The following is a 22,872-nucleotide window of genomic DNA, read 5'->3' as shown; positions in this document are numbered from 1 at the left end:
GCGGAGACCCCCGCGCGACCTGTCGCGGAGCTGCGCGTGCATAGCGAGCATCCTGTATTTGCTTAGAGCGAGTGTGTGTTTGGGGCGGCGGCTGAGAGGAGATGGTGCAGCCCCCGGCTGGGCCTCTAGCGGCGGAGCTGGAACTAGAACCCGGATGGGCGGACCCCGGCCCCGCGCCCCCTCGCGCTCGCTGCCTGGTGCAGGGCGCCGCCTAGCGGGACGCCGGGATCCGGCAACGCCGCGCTCTCCCAGGCCCGCCTGGTCTCACGACAAAAGAGCTCAAGTTCCGGGGATCCGAGCCCACCGCCGTGGGGACCGGGCGGGTCCTCCCCTCGGTGGCCTCGCTGTCTCAGCCGAGGCGGCGGGGAGCAGGTCAACCCGGTCCCCGCGGGTGGAACGGAAAGTGGGCGGGGCTCCCGGAGGTGGTGTCCCCGGGGCGGGGTGCGCGGAGTTCGCAGTCCGGTGCGCACTCTAGCTGGAGTCCGTCGGAGCTTCACACTCGGTCCCGAGATGACGGCGAGCAAGCGGGTGGCGAAGGTAACCGCGAGTAGGATGACCCCTTTGTCACGGTTCCGGTGACTTTCTATTCCGTTCTCCCTCCATCCCTCCTCCAGCTCTCCGAGCGCATTTGTTTGTCTGGGTACCAGGGCTGGCTGAATCCCTGCATCCCTGCCCCCTCCCCAGTGGAAGAGTGGGTCTACGAGAGGGGCCAGAGCTGGAGTTTGGGGAGCTGAGGACGTGTCGAACTGGGGTGTCGCTGGCTCCCTGAGCTGTGCTGGGGATGGGGATGAGCCACCTCCCCCCAGATTGGTTTCAGTTTCATTTCACTGCCAGAAACTTGTGATAACAATTACGTGCGTCTCAGGTGCGGGAAGGGTTGGTTCCTTGGCGTCTTTTTTGGAGCCAGGCGTTCTGTTGGGGGTGGTGGCAGGTGCCTTTTGAACAGAGAGAACCAGGACAGGGTCCTTGCCTTGGAATAGCCCATGGCCCGCCCCATAGTTTCGTCCCCACATTAGAGTCCCGAGAAGTATGCGATGCTGAGTGGGAGTTGAAAGCAACGTTCTCAGGGTATTCTCGGGAGGAAAAGATGCCAGGGAGAACCTAGAAGGTGTCCTGGAGCAGGTGGCGTGTATTCATTTGTTCTACAAATGTTGTTGAATGCCTCCTATATGCTGGTTCCTGTTCTAGGAGATACGGAGGCAGAGATAAACAAACCTACCCCTTCTGAGCTTTCATTCCGATCAGAGACACAATTTGAAGTGAGGTCGGGAAGGATGGGGAGTTGGCGATTTTCCCCAGGAGGTGGGAAAACCCAAGGTGTTTGGAGGACTGAGATGTGGCTGGGACTGGGGACAGATGGGGAAGGTAGAGCAATCCTGGGTCGGACACCCCTCAGGCTTTGAGGCTCTCAGAAGTGCCCCTCCTATGTGCAGGCTTGAGGGGGGTGAAGAGGGAGTGCTACCCTCAGCCTCTGAGAAGAACATGATCTGAGATTGGGGCACCCAGAGCAGGCTCAGCCCAGAAGGACTGAAATCTGGAGGTTGGCAGCAAAATAGGGCAGAGAGTCTTTCCAGCCAAGTGGGAAAGAGCTAGGAGCCAGTATTTACAGCACTGGCACCACTAAATGCCAGGTAGTTTACATTAGTTATTTCATCTCATTCTCACAGCAACCCTGTGAGATAAGTCCTATACCCCCATTTTACAGATGGGGAAGTTGAGGCTCAGAGAGAATAAATTGATTGTCCTGGGTCACCCAGTAGGGAGTGATGGGGCTGGGATTAGAGCCCAGATTGGTGGGGCTCCAACCCATAGGCTCTTTCAGTGGCTTCCCTACTTTCATTTTCTGTTCCTCTGAGTCAGGTGATTTCCTAACAGGCCTCTGGAACAAACTGTGTGTCCTAGCTTGGCTTTCAGCAACCCCAAGCTTTGGGAAAGCCTTGAGAGAACTCATATACAACCAGTAAAGTCCAAGTTTTTTCAGTTATAGTAAACTTGGGGAAAATGTCCATTCCAGAGCTTCTCTGTTCAACCTGGGGCTTCATTCTTGCTGAAGAGTCACAGATGATACTGGAACTAGGACTTGTAGTAGCAGATGCTTCTAGTTTGGGGCAAAAGATAAATGAGGGGTCATAGATTCTGGGCAGAAGGCGCAAGAAGCAGTTTGTTGGCATGAACAGAGTTGGAGTATGGAAAGATAAGAAACAGGAGATAAGGGTGTGTCTGTATGTTGGGGGGCAGAGAAAGTTTAGATGGTGCGCAGTGGGAAGGGACCTCTCCCCAGCGGTGGACTGGCTTTGGGAACCTTTCTCTCTGCCTTTGTTTATACCAGGGCTTGCCAGCCTTGTCACTATTGACATCCTGGGCCGGATAATTTTCCGTAGAGTGTTTGTCGGCATCCCTGGCCTCTACCCACTAGATGTAGTGGCACTCCTCCATTTGTGACAGCCCAGAATGGTCACAGACATTGCCAAATGTCCTGGGGGCAAGTAGGTAAAGTAACCCCCCAGTTGAGAACCACTGGTTTATACCATTTGGTGTTCCAGAAAAATATGACCTGCCCTTGAAAGTCTTTTTTTAAAAAATACTTTTATTTATTTACTTTTTATTTTGGCTGCACCATGTGACTTACAGGATCTCTGTTCCCAACCAGGGATCGAACCCACGCCCTTGGCAGTGAAAGTGTGGAGTCCTAACCACAGGACTGCCTGGGAATTCCCTGAATGTCTTTTTATCTGTTGCTGTTTTTTTTTTTTTAATAAATTTATCTATTTATTTAATTTTGGCTGCTTTGGGTCTTCGTTGCTGCACGCGGGCTTTCTCTAGTTGTGAAAAGCGGGGGCTACTCTTTGTTGCGGTGCGCGGGCTTCTCATTGTGGTGGCTTCTTTTGTGGCAGAGCACAGGCTGTAGATGCACGGGCTTCAATAGTTGTGGCACATGGGCTCAGTAGCTGTGACGCACGGGCTTAGTTGCTCCGCGACATGTGGGATCTTCCCGGACCAGGGCTCAAACCCGTGTCCCCTGCATGGGCAGGCGGATTCTTAACCACTGCACCACCAGGGAAGTCCCGCTGTTGTTTTTTTTTAAAGGTCTATTACAGTGGGGAGAGGCAGCATAGGGGTAGAGGGGTAAAAGGTACAAATCATTAGGTATAAAATAAGCCACAAGGATATATTGTACAACATGAGGAATGTAGCCAATATTTTATAATAGCTATAAATGGAGTATAACCTTTAAAAATTGTGAATCACTACCTTGTACACCTGTAACATATAATATTGTACAGCAACTATACTTCAATTTTTAAAAATTTTTTTAAAAAGGAAAGGAAGTATATTTTTTAAAAAGTCTATTGTTCCACAAGATGGACCCCAGAATGGAGAGAGGGGTTCTTTGGTCTAATACATTTGAGAAGTACTGCACGCTTGGGCTCATACCTTGGAGAATCACAACGCACAGTAACGTATTAAAGGCTTTGGGAAGTCCTGCAGGAAAGAAGTCTGTTTAGCCTAGTGTTTCCCAGTGTACTTGACCGTGGAGCCCTTTTCCCGTAATAACTATGAATCTTGCATGGGACGCATTGTATACATTTGCTCTTACTGGGCCCTCTGCCTTGGTACCTCTCCAGTTCTCTGCATGGTAGATAGACTCTTATTCATTCCGCATGACCCAGCTCACAGTGTCACCCTGTGTGAAGCTTTCCTGCTCCCCTCTCCTCTCCTTCCCTATTATGTGTCCACACGTTATTCACATAATCACATCCGTGTTTCTTCCATGACTCCAATGAAGTTCTCGAGGGCTGGGCCATGTCTTAGTCAAGTGTCAGTAGAGGGTGCTATTGAGGAGAGGGCTGTTGGGGGAACTCAGTGATGTCCAGTGACTGGGTCACCTTTCTGGGAAAGTGACACTGCTTGTCCTCTTGTTTCTCTGCTTGGTGTGTACAGTTCTCCTCTGCTATGGTCTGCCTGAGTCATTTCCCCTCCCCAGGCCTGGTCTGGAGCAGTTTGACAGGCACAGGGTGATGTCTTTGCTGCCTGTTCTGCCCTGAACACTGTAAAGGCACATCGTCATACTGGGTGCTATGGAAGGGAGGGAGGACCTCGTGACTCTCTAGGAAGAGGACAAGAGGACAGACATTAAGTACCTCGGTTTCAGGAGAAAAGGCTCCTAAGAGAGTTTACTCCCAAGTTGTAATATCTGGAAGCAGTGATGTGCGTGCTCCCTCCACCTGGTACTTACGGAGCTGGGGTGAGGCTAAAATTGGGTGATTCAGTCAAAGCCCTGAGCACGGTGCCTGACACGTACCAAGTGCTCAGTGAATGGGGGCTATGACTGCCATCTTCTGTCCCCTGGGCGGTCCTGTTTGGGACTTGGACAGTGTGCTGGGGGGCGGGGGGGAGGGGGCTGAAGTAGGGGAGACGAGGCCAACTGCCCGTGCTCTGTCCCCCTGCAGGAGCTGGAGGACCTTCAGAAGGAGCTCCCCAGGTACCTGCGGAACCTGTTCAGCGATGATGCCAACGTGCTGGTGTGGCACGCTCTCCTCCTGCCTGTGAGTATCCACAGGACCGTGGCGGGGGACTGGGGTCACTTAGGCCAGGAGCCTGGGCAGGGAGGGTTAGGACTGGGCAAGAATCTTCCCTGCCTTCGAATCCTGTTTTGTTTTGTTTTGTTTTGTTTTTGTGGTATGTGGGCCTCACACTGTTGGGGCCCCTCCCGTTGCGGAGCACAGGCTCCGGACGCGCAGGCTCAGCGGCCATGGCTCACGGGCCCAGCCGCTCCGCGGCACGTGGGATCTTCCCGGACCGGGGCACAAACCCGTGTCCCCTGCATCGGCAGGCGGACTCTCCACCACTGCGCCACCAGGGAAGCCCCCTGAATCCTGTTTTTCACTGGAGGTTATCATTGACAGAGGGGGTCTCTCTCTGGATTGATTGCTTCTGAGGTTCAGGCCGACTGATGAAGAGGCTAAAAGCCTTTTGGATTTAGTAAGGGACCCCTTCTGCAAGCCAGTAGCTACCACGCCCACCATGGAAGCTTCAGTAGACAAAGGGCATTAAAAAAAAAAAAAGAAAAAGAAGAAGAGATCTGTTGGGTCTTTGCCGAAGGATAGGGATGAAGTTCCTGTTTCCCACAGTTGGTAGAATTTGCTGCCTTAGACCTAAAATGTGTTTTGTTCTCTTTTAAAAATTGTATTTCAGAAAATTATTGTTACATATGACAACACAGATAACTCATCTCTACTATTCTGCTTTTTCTCTGTTTATTATTAAAGATCATCTCGATAGAATCTCCCTTTGAAAGTAATATTCCAAAGGACCTATCAAAGTGCAAGATGTCTATTGTATCATCTAATTATTAGTGACCACAGATATTTTCTTTGAGAAGTTCATCTATATACCTTTGGATACTAGGAAATAAAAATGGAAACAATTGAGCTTTTTATTAGCTCTTTGGAATTTAATGGGAACAATTCATTTGATTATTTAGGATTTGAACTTCTTACTGACAAGGCAGTGGCTTGGGTTGTGCCATTTTCCTTTATTTTTTTATATTTTTAAATTTATTTATTTATTTATTTTGGCTGTGCTGGGTCTTAGTTGCGGCACACAGGATCTTCGTTGCGGTATGCGGGCTTCTTATTGCGGCATGCATGCGGGATCTAGTTCCCGGACCAGGGATCGAACCCAGACCCCCTGCATTGGGAGCGCAGAGTCTTACCCACTGGACCACCAGGGAAGTCCCTGTGCCATCTTCTCTTTCAACTGACCTGTAGCCCAGAACAATGGAGAACGGCTTGAGTCAGGGCAACCCTTGACCCTCTGTCATGTCCTGTGGGCTGCTGGGTTGAAACAGTCCACCACACCTGCTCTGGGCTGGAAGAATAACAAAATGCTTTATTTAACTCAGGACTTCGGAAGAAGTAGGGCTTTCTCAGCTGACCCTAAGGTGCAGTGTGAAGCCCTCTGTCTGGTCCAACTTCCTCATTTTCATAGATGAGGAAACTGAGCCCCAGAGCTGCTCAAAGCCACACAGCAAGCTCGAGGCGGAGCCAGGATGGGTTCCCAGGACCCAGGGCTCTCAGCTTCCTGGCTCCGCCACCTCCTTCCTCTGATAAGACCCGGGCAGCCCAGCCTGCACCCCCTGCAGAAGGACACACAGACGCTCTCTCGTCCTTTTCTGAGGCCTCACCCGTGGCTTTGTGTCTACTTCCCAGGTCCCAGCCTCTTCTTATTATCGAGAACATGAAAGCTAAGGCATTTTCTTTATCTGCCCAGCATTTGCCCCAGCTCTTATCTCAGACACACCCAGGACCCCTACGGCTTCCTTTCTGCCTTCTGCTGAGGAAGAGGAGCTCTCTTAAAACCTTGAGTCTACGCTTGCATACCTGTGTCATTCGGACTGTCTTTGTCCTGTCTTCTCTATCACGAAGGTTCTGGAAGGTTTTGGAGCTTTGGAACCAGCCTGAAGGCCCCTGTGCTCTATGCGGGGGTCACCCAAGTCCTGAGGTTCCGCCCCACTAGGGTTGTAGAGTACTGCCCATGTGTGGAGAAGTCAAGTTGACAGTGCTGAGATCCCATCCTAGCGCTGTCACTGTGGCCCTGGGCAAGTTACTTATATACGTTACAGTTGAGTTTCCTCATCTGGAAATGGAGACGCTAATACTCAGGAGTTTTCATAATACTTATCCTAATAGCTGACATGTACATAGTGCTTGCCATGTGCCAGGCCCTATTCTAAGCTCTCAACATAAATTAGCTCATTTAATTCTTACATAAACCCTATGAAGAAGTCTGTTATTTGTTCCGTATGGAAAAGCACAGAGAGGTTGAGTTACTTGCCTGAGGTTACACAGCTAGGAAGGGGCAGAGCCAAGAGTCACACTCAGGCAGAGGGGCTCCAAAGTCCACGTAACCCCTACACTGTGCTGTATGGGCTAACGTGTGCGGAGCCCTTAGCACGGGGTGGCACAGAGTAGATGCCCAGGAAAGCCTTCTTGTTGCTGGAAGTCTAGAGCGTCTTCTACTGGCTCCTGGCAACTGGTCACTCCAACTCCCACTTCTTTTTTTTCTTCTTTTAACATGGCAAAATACACATAACAGTATGTACCATCCTCATCATTTTTATGTTCTGAGTTCAATGACACGAAGTACACTCACATTATTGTGCAGCGATCACCACCATCCATCTCTAGAACTGAAATTCTGTGTCTATTAAGCACTGACTCCCCGTCCCTCCTTCCCTCCAGCATCTGGTAACTAATTTTCTAGTTTATGTCTATGAATTTGACTATTCTAGGTACATCACATAAGTGGAATCATACAATATTTGGTTTTTTTTTTTTGGATCTAGCTTATTTCACTTAGCACAATGCCTTCAGAGTTTACTTGTGTTGCGGCATGTCGCCATTCATGATTCTTCCTAGGAGTGGAGCAGAGGATGCCTGGGACCCTGGGGTGGGGGCGGGGAGAGGGGGAAACCAGATCGAGGTCCTAGAAGGAAATGAGCAGCGGTGCCTCGGCACAGAGCTTGATCCCTCTCCTGCACAGGAGAAACCTCCCTACAACCTCAAGGCCTTCAACCTGCGCATCAGCTTCCCTGAGGAGTATCCATTCAAGCCTCCGACAGTGACATTCACAACCAGGATCTACCACCCCAACGTGGACAGCAACGGGCGGGTGTGCTTGCCCCTCATCAGCAAGGAGAACTGGAAGCCTTTCACCAAGACCTGCCAAGGTGGGCCTGGGCCCTGCTAGAGGGAGGGACCTGGACTGGATGGGGGAGGGGGTCATGGGACCGATTTTCACTTAGAAAAGCCCAGAAGAAAGGGGATAAAAATTGTGAGTTGGGCTTCCCTGGTGGCACAGTGGTTGAGAGTCCGCCTGCCGATGCAGGGGACACGGGTTCGTGCCCCGGTCCGGGAGGATCCCACGTGCCGCGGAGCGGCTGGGCCCGTGAGCCATGGCCGCTGAGCCTGCGCGTCCGGAGCCTGTGCTCTGCAACGGGAGAGGCCACGACAGTGAGAGGCCCGCGTACCGCAAAAAAAAAAAAAAAAAAAAAAAAATTGTGAGTCTCAGCTGAGGCTGTCATCAGATAGAAGGGGTGTGTCCTGAGATCCTGGGCTGGCTGACCTGCTCCTGCCTCTGTTCTCATACCTGGGCAGGTGGGAGAGAGCAGCGTTGCTCTGGGTCAGGGGAGAGAGAAGCAGCTGGGCTATAGAGGGAAGGGCTTGGGATAAGAAGGCCGCATGCCCTGTCTGGGGACCCTGGTGAAGTCTTCCTTTCCAGGGCTCAGTGCCCTAAATGACAGCTGAGGGGACTGGCCTAACAATGATAACATACATCACTTAATTAGGCACTTGGGCACTGTGCTGAGAGCTTCACATGCCTTTTTTTTTTTTGGCTGTGTTTTGTAGCTTGCGGGATCTTAGTTCCCCGACCAGGGATTGAACCTGGGCCCCCAGCCCAGTGGAAGCTCGGAAGCTCGGAGTCCTAACCACTGGTCTGCCAGGGAATTCCCACATGCCATTTTTTAAAAGTTCACTTTTTTCTTTTTCTAAAACAAATTTATTTATTTATTTTTGGCTGCGTTGGGTCTTCGTTGCTGCACGTGGGCTTTCTCTAGTTGCGGCAAGCGGGGGCTACTCTTCATTGTGGTGCACGGACTTCTCATTGCAGTGGCTTCTCTTGTGGCAGAGCACGGGCTCTAGGCATGCGCGCTTCAGTAGTTGTGGCACGTGGGTTCCAGTAGTTGTGGCTCGCGGGCTCTAGAGCGCAGGCTCAGTAGTTGTGGTGCACGGGCTTAGTTGCTCTGCGGCATGTGGGGTCTTCCCGGACCAGGGATGGAATCCGTGTCCCCTGCATTGGCAGGCTGATTCTTAATCACTGCACCACCAGGGAAGCCCCACTTTTTTTCTTTTTAAGATTTATTTATTATTCATTTAATTTATTTTTGGCTGCATCGGCTCTTAGTTGCGGCTCGTGGGATCTTTGTTGCGGCACACGGGATCTTTCCTTGCGGTGCGCGGGCTCTTCGTTGTGGTGCGTGGGCTCCTCTCTAGTTATGGCGTGTGGGTTTTCTCTTCTCTAGTTGTGGCACGTGGGTTCCAGAGCGTGTGGGCTGTGTAGTTCGCGGACACAGGCTCTCTAGTTGAGGCTTGCAAGCTCAGTAGTTGTGGCCGCAGGCTTAGTTGCCCTGTGGCATGTGGGATCTTAGTTCCCTGACCAGGGATCGAACTTGCATCCCCTGCATTGTAAGGTGGATTCTTTGTCACTGGACCACCAGGGAAGTCCCAGAAGTTCACTTTTTTATTTGAAGTGTAGTTGATTTGCAATGTTGTGTTAGTTATACTTATGCACATGTGTTCAGTTATACTTATGTACATATTCTTTTTCATATTCTTTTCCATTATAGTTTATTACAAGATATTGAATATAGTTCCCTGTGCTATACAGTAGGACCTAGCTGTTTATCTGTTTTATATATAGTAATGTGTATATGTTAATCCCAAACTCCTAATTTATCCCTCCTGCCCCCCTTTTCCCCATGGTAACCATAAGTTTGTTTTCTATGTCCCTAAGTCTGTCTCTGTTTTGTAAATAAGTTCATTTGTATCGTATTTTAGATTCCACATACAAGTAATATCCTATATTTGTCTTTCTCTGTTTGACTTACATTACTTAGTACGATAATCTCCAGATCCATCCATGTTGCTGAAAATGACCTTGTTTCATTCTTTTTTATGGCTGAGTAATATTCCATTGTATATATGCACCACATCTTCTTTAACCATTCATATGTCGATGGACATTCAGACTGCTTCCATGACTATTGTAAATAGTGCTGCTTGGAACATTGGGGTGCATGTATCTTTTTGAGTTAGAGTTTTCTCTGGATATATGCCCAGGAGTAGGATTGCAGGACCATATGGTAGCTCTATTTTTAGTTTTTAAAGAACCTCCCTACTGTTCTCCGTAGTGGCTGCACCAATTTACATTCCCCGCCAACAGTGTAGGAGGGTTCCCTTTTCTCCACACCCTCTCCAGTATAAAAATTCACTTTTTTATTCCATATTACGTTTTTGGTATCTATCCATTGATGACAAATTGAAATTATAATGGAGTAAACATAGTTCAGGCACACAAAGATGGAGTTGGGTAGCCATTGAGGACCTGGTCTGAGACATGTCCCTGCACCACTGAGAACTTGAACTTTCTAACTCAGGGACACCAGCCATTTTTAACCCACCAACTTCATTTAATCCCCTCAGAAGCCCCCTGAAACAGTGCTCTCGTTAGCTCCATTTAATAGTTGAGGACACCGAGGCGCATGAGAGGAGAAGCGCTTGCCTGAGCTGGCAGGTGGCAGAGCTGGGATTCGGAGCCTGCTTGGGTGCCTCTGGAACAGCACCGTCCAGCAGAACTTTCTGCGGTGATGGAATCCTTCTGTAGCTGCCCTGTCCAATGCTATGGTCACTAGCCACGTGTAGCTTTCGAGCACTTGAAATGTGGCTGATGTGACTATGAACTGCATTCCTAATTGTAGGGAATTTCCATTAATTTAAATTGAGATAACTCCCTGTGGCTGGTGGCTACCATAGTGCGCACTATGGCTCTAGAGCCTATGGACGTAATCAGTGTGCGATCAATCCTGCCTCTGGACCAGCTCGGGAGTTCTCAACCCTGGAAACAAGAATCCTGGGGGCGGGGATGGGGAGGACTGGTCCTTGGATGCGCTTCAGGAGGTCGGTGAAGTGCTCTGGACCCAGAACCACACGTCTGTGTGTACGCGTATGTGCACGTGCCTGGGGAGGTGGGCCACTGCCTTCACCAGGATTCCAAAGTCGCCCGTGAAAGATTTCCAGCCACGGGGCAGCAGTGGTTTCCAGTCTTAAGCCTCAGAATCCTTTTTCCCAAATAAAAGTTGTTTTAGAATCCTAATAACACAACAGAGAAAAGCAAAGTGTTTCTTCTCGAAAAGGGAATAGAACCCAGAAACCCTGTTTATCTCACCAACCCCCATGATGGGTAGCTTCTGTGACACCGTGAAACATAGTTTGAAAAGCACTGATGTAACTGGTTATGTCTTTGGGCATCATCAGTGAATGTGGTAAGAGGCATTTCATTTGGTTGTAGCGTCATCCTAAGACATGGAACCTCCTGAGGGGCTCTCCCAAGGAGTGGGTGTGACGTTTCAGGGGATCTGGGAGTGGGCAGCCATCGCTTCCTTCCCAGGATTTTTTTCCTTCCATCCTGATGTCCTGATCTGACCTCTCTCCCCAGTTTTGGAGGCCCTCAACGTGCTGGTGAATAAACCAGATCTGGGGCAGCCCCTTCGCTTGGAGCTTGCCGACCAGCTGACACAGGACCCGGAGCTATTCAACAGAAGGGCCAAAGAGTTCACCCTCCAGTTTGGAGTGGACCGACCCTCCTAACTCTGCCTCTGGCCCGTCTCTGCACTGGATGCTTTCTGTGTGATGGACGGACACATGTCATGGGCTAGGGGCCAGAGCCCCTTTGTGGTCCATTTCCTGCTCATTTCTTCCAAGTTTTCCTTCTTAGATTGTTAGTCATTTGTGTGTGCGTGTGCGCGTGTGCGTGTGTGCGTGTGTGTGTGTGTGTGTGTGTGGTGGTGGGGGGCCGCAGTTATGTGTGTGGTACGGGGATCCGCTGGCCTCAGGTGTGCTTTCCCCACTTCCTTTCTCTGCCCCAGAGCCAGGGGCATTTAGGTTTGCAGGGTCGCAGGCCAGCTCTCCAGCGCTCTGTGATGTGGGAAGCCCGATCCTTAGAGACTCAGGCTGCCTCGCAGGCCGGCTCGCAGGAAATGAGCCCAGCAGCCAACCAGAATCCGCTGAGGGCCCAGGCATGGGGGGTGCGGGGAGGGCAGAGGGGCAGGGGGGAGTATGGGAGGGAGGCAGGGCACAGGGAGGAGGGACTCCTACTTACGGTTGAGTGTTCTGTTGATTGAGTGATGGAAAACAGCCAGACCGCTGATAGACATGTATAGATGCAAAACCTTTTCTCTTCCACGGATGAATCATAAAGTGAAGAAACTAATCTCCGTCCCAGAAATCTGACTGCATGGGTTTTTTTGTTGTTGTTTTTTTCCTTTTAATTTTTTTTTGGCCACACAACCAGGGATCGCACCCACACCCCCTGCAGTGGAAGTGCGGGGTCTTAACCACTGGACGGCTGGGGAGGTCCCCTGACTACACGGTTTTTAAACCACTTGCTATCCCATTAGGTTGCTGGTTCCTAGGGACCAGGCTTTAGGCGGGGAGGTGTTTCCCCTCCAGCTTCCAGTCCACGGGAGCCACGGAGACCATGTGTTTGCCCAGCTATTAAAGCCACAGATGGACCGTGGAGTCCAACAGTGTTCACTGAGGGGACGGGTGGTTAATCGGGAGAAGAGGAGGCTGGGGATTTAGCTGCAGCCTAGCTAAAGGTGTGACCCTGCTCTCCATCAGCTGAGGGCTCGCTGGCCACGAGGACTAGACCACCCTTGGCCTGAGCGGTCGTCGACACGTCCACAAGGATAACATCCCCATTTTTATAGAGGAGGCAGCCAAGGCACAGAGCGCTTCAGTGGGTTGCCAGGTCCACTCTGCTGATCGGGGCAGAGGCCACCCCTCCAGCTGCAGTGCCGAGCTGGTTGGGTTTTGTTTTTGTGTTTTTCATGAACTGTTCTCATCAGCGCACATGCTCCAAATGGCTGATAAAGCCAGACAAGATTGTTAGCGGGAAGCTATACTCAGCTCCAGGGTTCATCTCTAGTGAGCCGCAGAGAGACAAAAACAAGCCAAAACTCTGGCCAGGGTTGGAGGGATTAACTTAGCACAAAGGAGGAGCTTTCTGGGTGCAGTGGTTCTAAGCTCCTAGAAGACCACTGGCTTGTAAGAGACAGAATATGGGGTATCTTTGAGTCAGGGGAATCACTCCAGGCTCCACTAGCCTAGTTGGGGTGAGATTTGTAGAGAATCTTCTACTCTAGTCCCTGCCCTGGAATTCCCTAATCTGGGAGAAGTGTGGAAAAAGGGAAGAGAATTGGGAAGGTGCCACCCATGGCTGGAAATGTAAGATGTGTTGTTACTTTGGGCCACCACTTCAAGAACACTTACGTGACAGGCCCCGGGCAAGGCTGTTTGTCCTTTTCATGATCTCATTGAACGCTCACAGCACCTGCATGATTTTGAGCTCCTATCATCCCCATGCAGACGGTAAACTGAAGCTCAGAGAGGTTCACTCACTGGCCCAGGGACACACAGCTGGTTAGTGGTAGGACCCAGCCCACTCTCCCAAATGCCTTTCATGGTTGTTGAGAAAATCATGTCAGATGAGGAACCCTGGCGGCTGGGGTTTATTATCCAAGTGAGAGATGTTCCTGCTGGGTTAGGGAGGGAGCACTAAGGGGCTAGACCGGATTTTACAAAAGAACTTTTCATGTAGTTAAGACTGGTACCATCTGCCCTTGTCTGAGCCCCAGCACTGCTGCCACCATGAGCAGGAGTGAGCCTCTGGGCCACGGCTGGTCAGCTGGGCTCCCTGCCCGCCTCTGCCCACAGGGTTGGTCAGCCCCTCATTTCTTCTTGGTCTTCACCAGTCCCTTCTGCACGAGGCTGCGGTACAGCTCCTGGATGTAGGTGTAGACGCACTTGGAGTCGGGCACTGCCAGCCGCACCATGTCATCCACTTCCAGCAGCTGGGCGCAGTCGGCCAGTTTCCTGAGGGGCAGGTTGGGGAGGGGTGAGGAGGGGTGGAGCAGAGAGCCAACGGTGAAGGATGCGGGGCCTAAGGGGACAGCCCGGCGAGGATGAAACCCACAGAACTGTGTGTGGCAGAGCTGGGAGGTCATCTAGGGCAACCATCCCATTGTACAGATTAGATAACTGAGGCCCAACAGAGTCAAGACTCAAACTCAGCGGGGTCTGATTCCTAAGCCCCGGTTTTCATTGCACTGTGTGCCTTCACGTAGGAGCGGAACCTTCTGGTCTATAGTTCTGCGTTAGCCCACCCCTCCCACGTGCTCATATACCTGTCCTCAGGGAGAGTTTAAAAGACAGAACACCAACACTAGCCAGAGTGTTGCCTTGTAGCTGCAACAACTCCAGCTTCAACCAGTTTCCGTGTATGTATTGAGGGGTACTATGTGCTAGGTACTTTTCCAGGGAATTCAGCACTGAACAAAATAAAAATTCCCCACTCTCATGTCACTGACATTCTCACTGCAGTAGACAATAATCAAACAGAAATCGATGGTACATGAGATGATGAGAGGTGCTGTGGAGAAAAATAAGGCAGGGAAGGGGGACAGGGTATGTTTCTGTGTTCAAGGGGATTTTTTAAAAAAATACTGTGTTAGTAATGGCTTTATTTTTTTATTTTTCATCTATTTATTTATTTATTTTGTGCCAGCACCTCGCAGCTTGTGGGGTTTTAGTTCCCCGACCAGGGATTGAACCTGGGTCCTTGGCGGTGAAAATACGGAGTCCTAACCACTGGACCGCCAGGGAATTCTCCAAGGAGAATTTTAATAGGGAGCCCAGGAAAGTTCTCTTAAAGAGTGTAAATTGGGGACATCCCTGGCGGTCCAGTGGTTAAGACTCTGCACTTCCAGTGCAGGGGGCACAGATTCAATCCCTGGTCGTGGAACTAAGATCCCATGTGCCGCGGAGCAGCTAAGCCCGTGCACCACAACTACTGAAGCCCACGCACCTAGAGCCCGTGCTCCGCAACAAGAGAAGCCACCGCAGTGAGAGGCCCGTGCACCACAGCAAGGAGTAGCCCCCGCTCGCCACAACTAGACAAAGCCCGTGCACAGCAACGGAGACCCAACACAGCCAAAAATAAATAAATAAAACAAATTTATTAAACAAAATTTAAAAAGAGAGTACATATCTGCGGGAAGAGGATTCCAGGCAGAGGAAATAGCATGGGCAAAGGTCCTGAGGCAGGAGTGCTTAATGTGTTTGAGCGACCGCATAGAACTTAGCAGCAAGTCCTCTCTTTCTAAATTCCCAGCTGCTCTTTGGGGCCACGTGCTACTCCTGGCTTTGCTAAAGCCGATCTTCTGATCTAACCGCTGTTGGGACCTTGCCGCCATGTGCCAGGAGTTTTATCAAGTGCTTCCCTTCCCCCCTTTTTTTTTGGTTGCGCCACACAGCTTACAGGATCTCAGTTCCCCAACCAGGGATTGAACCCAGGCCACGGCAGTGAAAGCCTGGAATCCTAACCACTAGGCCACCAGGGAACTCCCCAGTGCTTTCCCTTGAATGGTCTCATTTACTCCACTCCTCTGTGTTCAACCAGCAGAAGAGGAGCTGGAGACTCGGAGCATTTTGGTGATTTGCCCAACGTCAAAGTGAGTGACACAGCTGGGACTCCACCGCAGGCCTGCCTGATGCCTCTGGCATCCCTGCCCTGTAGCCGGGTCTCAGCAGTCCCAGCCTGCCAAACCGCCATGGGTGCTGGCGTAGGAGAAACCAGGGTCCCAGCGGAAATCCTCTCTTAGAGCTGAGGCAGCTGGACCGAAACCCAAGCCGGGCTGGCCTGGGAGCGGGAGGCAGGAGCACAGACTGGAGGATTTCGAAGAAGGGGACAAGCTCCCTGCAACCGATGCAGTGATCTTGGCTCCTGGATGTGGGTCGGGGTGCTGTTCCCATGCAGGAGAGGCAAAAGCTTCACTCCCACTGGGCCTGGGGAACGGGGTCAGGCTCCTCGAGCAGCACAGCCGATCAAGCCGCCTGGGGGCCCCAGCGTTGACTGTTCCGTGGGAATCAGAGGCAACTTCTAGAAGGGAGCCAGCTGCAGCAGGGGCCCCCTTACTTTGCACGCTTCATCTGCACCCCAGGCCCTAAAAGAGGTTAAGTCAGCTGCCGAGGTCAAAGAGCTAAGAAGGGGGACTTCCCTGGAGGTCCAGTGGTTGGGACTCTGAGCTTCCGCTGCAGGGGGCACGGGTTCGATCTCTGGTCATCACTGGTCAGGAAACTAAGATCCCGCATGCCTCATGGCGTAGCCAAAAAAAAAAAAAAAAAGAAGAGCTAGGAAGAAGGAGGCACCCCCCCCACCTCTTCTCCCTCCAGTCTCCATCCCCACACATCCCCTGCATATCCTTCCCTTTTCACTGCTGCCTGATGCCTCCTCTCAGCCCGTCACCATCACCTGATTATTCCTTCTGCCTTTCTGTGGCTCTGCAGGCTGGCAGCCAAGGCAAGGCAGCTGCGGGAGGACCACGACCCCGCCCCACAGGCCGGGGATACCTGGTCAGGGCCAAGCCACGTGGCCTTCTGATGTTCACCAAGAGCTCTGCCCCGACTAGGAGTTTCACTTTCCAATCCTGGTTCATCACCATTAAAGGTGCTTCTGGGGCTTCCCCAGTGGCACAGTGGTTGAGAGTCCGCCTGCCGATGCAGGGGACACGGGTTCGTGCCCCGGTCCGGGAAGATCCCACATGCCGCGGAGTGGCCAGGCCCGTGAGCCATGGCCGCTGAGCCTGCGCGTCCGGAGCCTGTGCTCCGCAGCGAGAGAGGTCACAACAGTGAGAGGCCCGCGTACCGCCAAAAAAAAAAAAGGTGCTTCTGAGCCCAGAGCAGGACATGGTGCTCCGGATGCCCTCAACCCACCACCCCAGGGCACTCCCCCCACCCCTTGGCGGGACCAACTGGAAGGGATCTTCTGTAGCACCAAGTCTGGTGGATTTCAAACGGCATCCCTGGTGCCCTAGGGCCCTATAGACATGCTTCAGGGACCATCTTGGGAAGCAGAGCTGGAGTGCTCCAAGAACCCCTCCCAACCTCAAAAGGCCTCCCTAAAATCTGTCTAATATGTTGGGCATTCATTTAATATTTTGCTTGAGGAATCTGTCAGGGGGGAAAAAGCATCTGAAAAGCACAGATCAATACCGGCCATCTCGTCCATCTCGTCTTGCCGATGGGGACACGCAGGCCCCGAAAGGGGAAGGTTGCTGCCCAGGCTTCCCTGCAGGCTGGCGGCCAGGCCTGGACTAGACCAAAGGGCTCAGCCTCCTGGACCAAGGTGCTGCTAACATCCCCAGTGACTTATTCCCTGCCCCCGGGCTTTAGAAACGCACTCAGCGGGAAATGCATTCCCGGTCTCAGAGCTGTCCTCGTGGACCACTCCCTATGCATAGTCCTATCTCTACCAGGCGGCTCAGAAGCCCCTCCCAGGTGGGAAAGGACGGGCGCTCCAGGCGTGAGCTCCTTGGGAGCCCCAAGGCCATCAGGTCATGTCTCTCCGGTGGGCGGAGATGGAGGCCTTTGGCTGAGTCCGGTTTTGGTGCTTTGGTGGGGGGAGTGCCCCCTCCTCCCCCGCCACCTGGCAGCCATGTCCTGGTCTCTTAGGTTCTTCCTTGGGCCACACTGATCCTCACACCCCTCCTGCCTGTGTAGTCCACCCCTGTCTCCATCCCTCCACCACCCCGGCACCCAGCTGTGTGAACCCCAGCAATAAATGCCCTCCAGGTCCCACACTGAATAATAATTATCATAACAACTGTGATATCATTCATTATAACATAGGAGCTAAGATTTTTTTTTTTGAAGTGTTTGCCATGGGTTAGGCACTGTTTATAGGGACTTTACTTAATTACTTACTTAATTCTCACCATAGCCCTGCCAAAGAGGAAATGTCATGCCCATTTTAAAGGTTAGAATATGGAGGCTCAGAGAGGTGAAGGAGCCTGTCCAAGATCACACAGCTAACAAATGGCAGAGTCAGAATCTGGCCCTAAATCCCAGCAACCACCCTGCCTGCCCCTCCTCTACCCCTTACCCTGCCTGCATTTTCTTCACGGCACCTGTTCCCTTACATTATATTTCACACGTGTGTGTGTTTATGATCTGTCTCTCCCTTTAGAATGTGTCATAGGCACGCAGGGATTTTGTAAGTTCCACCCACTGCTATGTCCTAAAACAGTTCCCAGCAATCAAAAAATATCTGTTGGGGACTTCCCTGGTGGTTCAGTGGTAAAGAGTCTGCCTTCCAATGCAGGGGACGCAGGTTCGATCCCTGGTCAGGGAACTAAGATCCCACAGGCCGTGGGGCAACTAAGCCCACGCGCCACAACTACTGAGCTCGCGCGCCTCAGCTAGAGAGCCCACGTGCCACAAACTACCGAGCCCGCCTGCTCTGGAACCCGCGCGCCACAACTACAGAGCCCACACGCCACAACTAGAGAAGAGAAAACCTGCATGCACAGCTAGAGAGAAGCCCGCGCGCTGCAACAAAAGATCCCGCATACCTCAATGAAGATCCCGCATGCCGCAACTAAGACCCGATGCAGCCAAAAATAAATAAATAAATCGTAAAGAAATATCTGTTGAATTCATGAATGTGTGGTGACAGCCTCCACCTGACCACCGCACTACCCGACCCCTGTGAATCCGGCCCTCGATTCTGTGTAGGTGAGCCGAGCTCCCACCCGCCTCTGCATCCCCTGGCATGGCTTACTCGGCTGTGGAGAAGGCCAGGGAGAAGTTGTGCCGGCGCTTGGCAGGGTCCAGCGCAGCGTAGTCAAAGGCATCGGGGAAGAACTTGTGGATGAGGGCGCAGAAGGCCATGCCACTGCTCCAGCTTGAGGAGAAGTTCTGGATGTCCACATGCTGTGGGCAAGCGGGGCCCAGAGGCCTCGGTGAGCCTCAGCCAGAGGACCCGGACTTTGCCCCCTCCGGACCTGCCCCCCTCTGGGCTTTGCACCACACAGAGCCTCCCAGCACTGCCGCCCTGGGGAAGGGTCCCTTGCCCACCATGCACCTCGTAGCTCCTCGTCATGGCCCGACACCACTCCAAGAGCATGTTCTTAACGCCGCCGATGGCTGCCCCCGCGGCCTTGGTGTTCCGGAACAGGGCCGTGGGGCCCGAGGCTGCCCTATGCGCGAGGGACAGAGAAGGTCAGGCCAGAGAGGTGGGAGGGTCCCATCAGGGAGGAGCCCCAGCCCCAGATGTCAGTCCTCCTGCCAGGGCTCGGGCTGTTCCTATTGCCCCTCAGGACTCCCCCCTACCGACTGTCCAACCAACCCAGCCCCACCGCTCCTCGCCCGCATCTTACCCCCCAAACTTGTCTACGATGGCTTTGCGGTTCTGGGCACGGGGCCCCCGGGGCCGGGCAGGGGCTGACACCCTGCGCTCTGGCGCCTTGTCTTTCTTCTTCTCCTGTGAGGGAGGGGGCTCCGTGGGGCTCTGGGACACGTCGCTGGGTGAAGATTCACTGCATGGAAAAGTTCGGAGCAGGGTGAGAGGGGCTGGGACCAGCCACTGAGGAGGGAGGAGGCCGGCTGAGCGCGGCCCCTGCAGTCTCAAGAGGCATATGAAGCTGTGGTCCCTACTCTCGCCACGTTTCCTCTGGGCCCAGCACCGGGAGGGGCTGGGAAGAAATAGTGACGCTCAGTCTCACTTTGGTGAGCACGTGGTCTGGTGGCATGTGTGGACAAACGTAGGGCACATCTGAGGTCTGACCTGGGGCTGGATCCTGCCTTTGCCTCTTAGTTGCTGTGTGATCTTGGGACTGTCGTGTCACTCCTCTGAGCCTCAGCTTCCTCATCTGTAAAATGGGGCAAGAATTGCTACCTGACAGGGTGGTTCTAAGGCCTGCGTGGGAGGGGGAATGTAGCCCACGCTCCACGAACGTTCAATCGGGTACCTTCCTCTAAGAAGGTGACACGGAGGTGAGCTTCAGCTTGAAATAAAGGAAGACTCTTTAATGACGAAAGTTGTGCCCTGGCGAGAGTAAGGCTATCGTGTTATCCAGCACCAGCCAGGCACCAGGCGCTGGGCTGAGGGCTTTACACACAGATGTCGTTTGAGCCTCACAGAAGTCCTACGAGGTAGGTACCGTGACTGTGCCCACTTCACAGGGGAGGAAAGGGGCAGTGATGTGGCCAAGGTCACACAGCTGGTAAGTGGCAGTGTCATTGTCCAAACTCAGGCTTTCTGCTCACTCGCTTATGGGTGAGGCTGACACCGCGGAGGCAAGCAAGACCAGGAGGCTTCAGCAGTGAGTGAGAGACGGACCAGGTGTGCTCCACGGCCCCTTTGCTCCCACACTCCGGCTCCTTTTGTCTCCTGGGCTCTGCCCTGGGCTAGAGGGCTGAAAACCATAATTCCTGGCATATCTTGAGACCAGCACTGGGGAGGCCCAGGCCCAGGGGATGGCAGCCTTTAAAGGAAGCAAGCGGGGGCTTCCCTGGTGGCGCAGGGGTTGAGAGTCCGCCTGCCGATGCAGGGGACACGGGTTCGCGCCCCGGTCCGGGAAGATCCCACGTGCCGCAGAGCGGCTGGGCCTGTGAGCCATGGCCGCTGAGCCTGCGCGTCCGGAGCCTGTGCTCCGCAACGGGAGAGGCCACAACGGTGAGAGCCCCGCGTACCGCAAAAAATAAAAAAAAAAAAAAAAAAAAGGAAGCAACTAGTAGCAGGGGCTGGAGCTGGGGCTCCAGAGTCTGACATTACCTGGCTGAAGGACTGGTCTCTCCGGAAGCTGCGGTGTCTGGACTCAGCCCATCTAGGGGAAAGGAACGGGAGGGAGGCAGGCTGGGGTGACCCGTGGTGCGCGGCCCGCGTGCTCCCTCAGGGAGGCCCCTGCGATGTCCGCGGGCTCCTGAGCTCTCACTCACCTGGGCTGAGGCCGCTGCCCTCCTCCGTGGGGCTCTCGGGCCATTCCTCGGCGGACCGGGGAAGCGCTCCTGCCCCTTCCTCTGCCCCTTTCTCCGCGCCCTGGTCCTGCTCTTCATCAGGACAGCCTGGCTCCTGGAATGAACATGGGCTGTGTGGGCCCGCACCTGCCTGAGGCTCTGTGAGGGCTTCAGAAAGATCTGGAAGGCAGCCTGGAGCGCAGTGCTGCATCCCCCACCCCAGGCTCTTGATATCAGTGGGTGGAAGACTGGATTGTCCCAAAGGAATAAAGCAGGGGAGGGGCTTGCTTGGGGGAAGGCTGGGCAGGGGGCTCCGGAGAATCGTGGGGCCTCCTCCCTCCTCTCCTCTCCTCTTCCTCACTCACCACCTCCTCCTTCACCTCCTCCTCCTGTGGTTTAGGCTTGGCCTCATCTTCCACGGCAGTCTTCTGAGAGTCCGACTTGGCCTCTGGGGCACTGGCTTTCTCTTGGGTTTCAGCCTTGGGCTCCTCCGTCTTGTTGCTCACCTCCTGAGAGGCCACTGTGGCCTCCTGCTTCCCAGCAGCCTCCCTGCCTCCAACCTTGGCCTCCTCCTTCCCAGCAGCCTCCCTGTCTCCAGCCTTGGCCTCCTCCTTCCCAGCAGCTTCCCTGCCTCCAGCCATGGCTTCCTCCTTCCCAGAAGCCTCCCTGTCTCCAGCCTTGGCCTCCTCCTTCCCAGCAGCCTCCCTGCCTCCAGCCTTGGTCTCGTCCTTCCCAGAAGCCTCCCTGTCTCCAGCCTTGGCCTCCTCCTTCCCAGCAGCCTCCCTGTCTCCAGCCTTGGCCTCCTCCTTCCCTTTGGCCTCCCTGCCTCCAACCTTGGCCTCCTCCTTCCCAGCAGCCTCCCTGTCTCCAGCCTTGGCTTCCTCCTTCCCAGCAGCCTCCCTGTCTCCAGCCTTGGTCTCGTCCTTCCCAGAAGCCTCCCGGTCTCCAGCCTTGGCCTCCTCCTTCCCAGCAGCCTCCCTGTCTCCAGCCTTGGCCTCCTCCTTCCCAGCAGCCTCCCTGTCTCCAGCCTTGGCCTCCTCCTTCCCTTTGGCCTCCCTGCCTCCAACCTTGGCCTCCTCCTTCCCAGCAGCCTCCCTGTCTCCAGCCTTGGCCTCCTCATTCCCAGCAGCCTCCCTGTCTCCAGCCTTGGCCTCCTCATTCCCAGCAGCCTGCACCTCATCATTCACATTGGCTTTCTCCCTAGATCCAGGCTTGGCCTCTTTCTCATCAGCCTGCTGCTTCTCAGAGGCCAACGTGATCTCCTCTTTTCCCTCCGTCTCCTTGGGTTCGGAGTTGGTCTCTTCTTTCCAATCAGCCATCTCCTGAGGAGCCACAGTGGTCTCTTTCTTCCTGCTGTCCTCCTTTTGAAGTTCAGCCTCCCCTTTGGATTCCCCCTGGAATTCAGCTGTAATGCTATCCTCAGCTGGTGCCCTCTCCTGCTTTCCTGCTCCGTCTGGAGGCCCCTCTGTGATGGTCCTCTCAGCTGGGCCTGTGGCCTCCTCCTCAGCAGAGGCTCCCCCTCCCACTGTCTCCGGGACCTCCGTGGTTGGGGACACAGGGGTTCCGTCCTCAGAGGGCTTCCCTTCCTTCTGCTCCATCTCTGAAAAGAGAAGACAAGCAGGCCTGGTCATGCCCCCTTTCTGCCGGTGAAGGCCCTGGAGTCTGGAGACGTGCGATTCAGTCCTGGGTCCCCCACTGCTCGGACATGTGACACAAGTATCCACTTTCCCTTCGGCTAAATGAAGCGGTAGAGCACCACGTCCCCCACAATGGGGTGCTGGGCCAGCCACGTTTACCTGATGTTGGGTGACGTTCACCTAAAGGCCCTCTGCAGGTTGTGACTTGGGCTTTAAGGAACACTGGGTTCTGTGATGCCTTGTCAATGATTTGGCCTCTTTTTGAATAAGCCAGTGAGGTGGTTAGAGTCTGACTAGCCTCCTAGACCCCCATGGAGCACTTGCTATTTTCCCCTTTTTTTTTTTTTTTTTGCGGTACGCGGGCCTCTCACTGATGTGGCCTCTCCCGTTGCGGAGCACAGGCTCCGGACGCGCAGGCTCAGCGGCCATGGCTCACGGGCCCAGCCGCTCCGCGGCATGTGGGATCTTCCCGGACCAGGGCACGAACCCGCGTCCCCTGCATCGGCAGGCGGACTCTCAACCACTGCGCCACCAGGGAAGCCCCTATTCTCCCCTTTTGATGGAGATAGCTGCCCTCATGCTCAGAGCCCAAAGCAGAC

General features: G+C 53.6%; 2 protein-coding genes across 2 annotated transcripts; one reads left to right on the top strand and one right to left on the bottom strand.

Moving 5' to 3' along the window:
* Positions 1 to 218: 218 nt before the first annotated feature.
* Positions 219 to 11,864, top strand: UBE2L6 (ubiquitin conjugating enzyme E2 L6). Its single transcript, XM_060017425.1, has 4 exons — positions 219 to 537; positions 4,452 to 4,547; positions 7,546 to 7,732; positions 11,278 to 11,864. The coding sequence occupies exons 1-4, from the start codon at positions 511 to 513 to the stop codon at positions 11,427 to 11,429; spliced, it is 462 nt and encodes a 153-aa protein (XP_059873408.1). The 5' UTR covers positions 219 to 510; the 3' UTR covers positions 11,430 to 11,864.
* Positions 11,865 to 13,570: 1,706 nt separating this feature from the next.
* SMTNL1 (smoothelin like 1) lies at positions 13,571 to 22,234 on the bottom strand. Its single transcript, XM_060017424.1, has 7 exons — positions 21,002 to 22,234; positions 20,619 to 20,751; positions 20,455 to 20,506; positions 19,058 to 19,216; positions 18,763 to 18,877; positions 18,460 to 18,611; positions 13,571 to 13,715 (listed from the first exon to the last, which is right to left on the bottom strand). Exons 1-7 carry the CDS (start codon positions 22,232 to 22,234, stop codon positions 13,571 to 13,573), a joined length of 1,989 nt encoding a protein of 662 aa, XP_059873407.1.
* Positions 22,235 to 22,872: the final 638 nt, after the last annotated feature.

Source organism: Delphinus delphis, chromosome 8 (genome assembly GCF_949987515.2).
Source record: "Delphinus delphis chromosome 8, mDelDel1.2, whole genome shotgun sequence".
Lineage (NCBI taxonomy): Eukaryota > Metazoa > Chordata > Mammalia > Artiodactyla > Delphinidae > Delphinus > Delphinus delphis.
The sequence above is the reverse complement of the archived record's forward strand: the minus strand, read 5'-3'. Positions and strand labels throughout refer to the sequence as shown.

Excerpts from the sequence above, each read along its gene's own strand:
- UBE2L6 (XM_060017425.1), top strand. The coding sequence starts at position 511 with ATGACGGCGAGCAAGCGGGTGGCGAAG. Across the intron at positions 4,548-7,545 it reads GGCACGCTCTCCTCCTGCCT|GAGAAACCTCCCTACAACCT; the intron begins GTGAGTATCCAC and ends TCTCCTGCACAG. Across the intron at positions 7,733-11,277 it reads TTTCACCAAGACCTGCCAAG|TTTTGGAGGCCCTCAACGTG; the intron begins GTGGGCCTGGGC and ends CTCTCTCCCCAG.
- SMTNL1 (XM_060017424.1), bottom strand. The coding sequence starts at position 22,234 with ATGGAGCAGAAGGAAGGGAAGCCCTCTGAGGACGGAACCCCTGTGTCC. Across the intron at positions 19,217-20,454 it reads GAGACCAGTCCTTCAGCCAG|TGAATCTTCACCCAGCGACG; the intron begins GTAATGTCAGAC and ends TTTTCCATGCAG. Across the intron at positions 18,612-18,762 it reads CCATGACGAGGAGCTACGAG|CATGTGGACATCCAGAACTT; the intron begins GTGCATGGTGGG and ends GCTTGCCCACAG.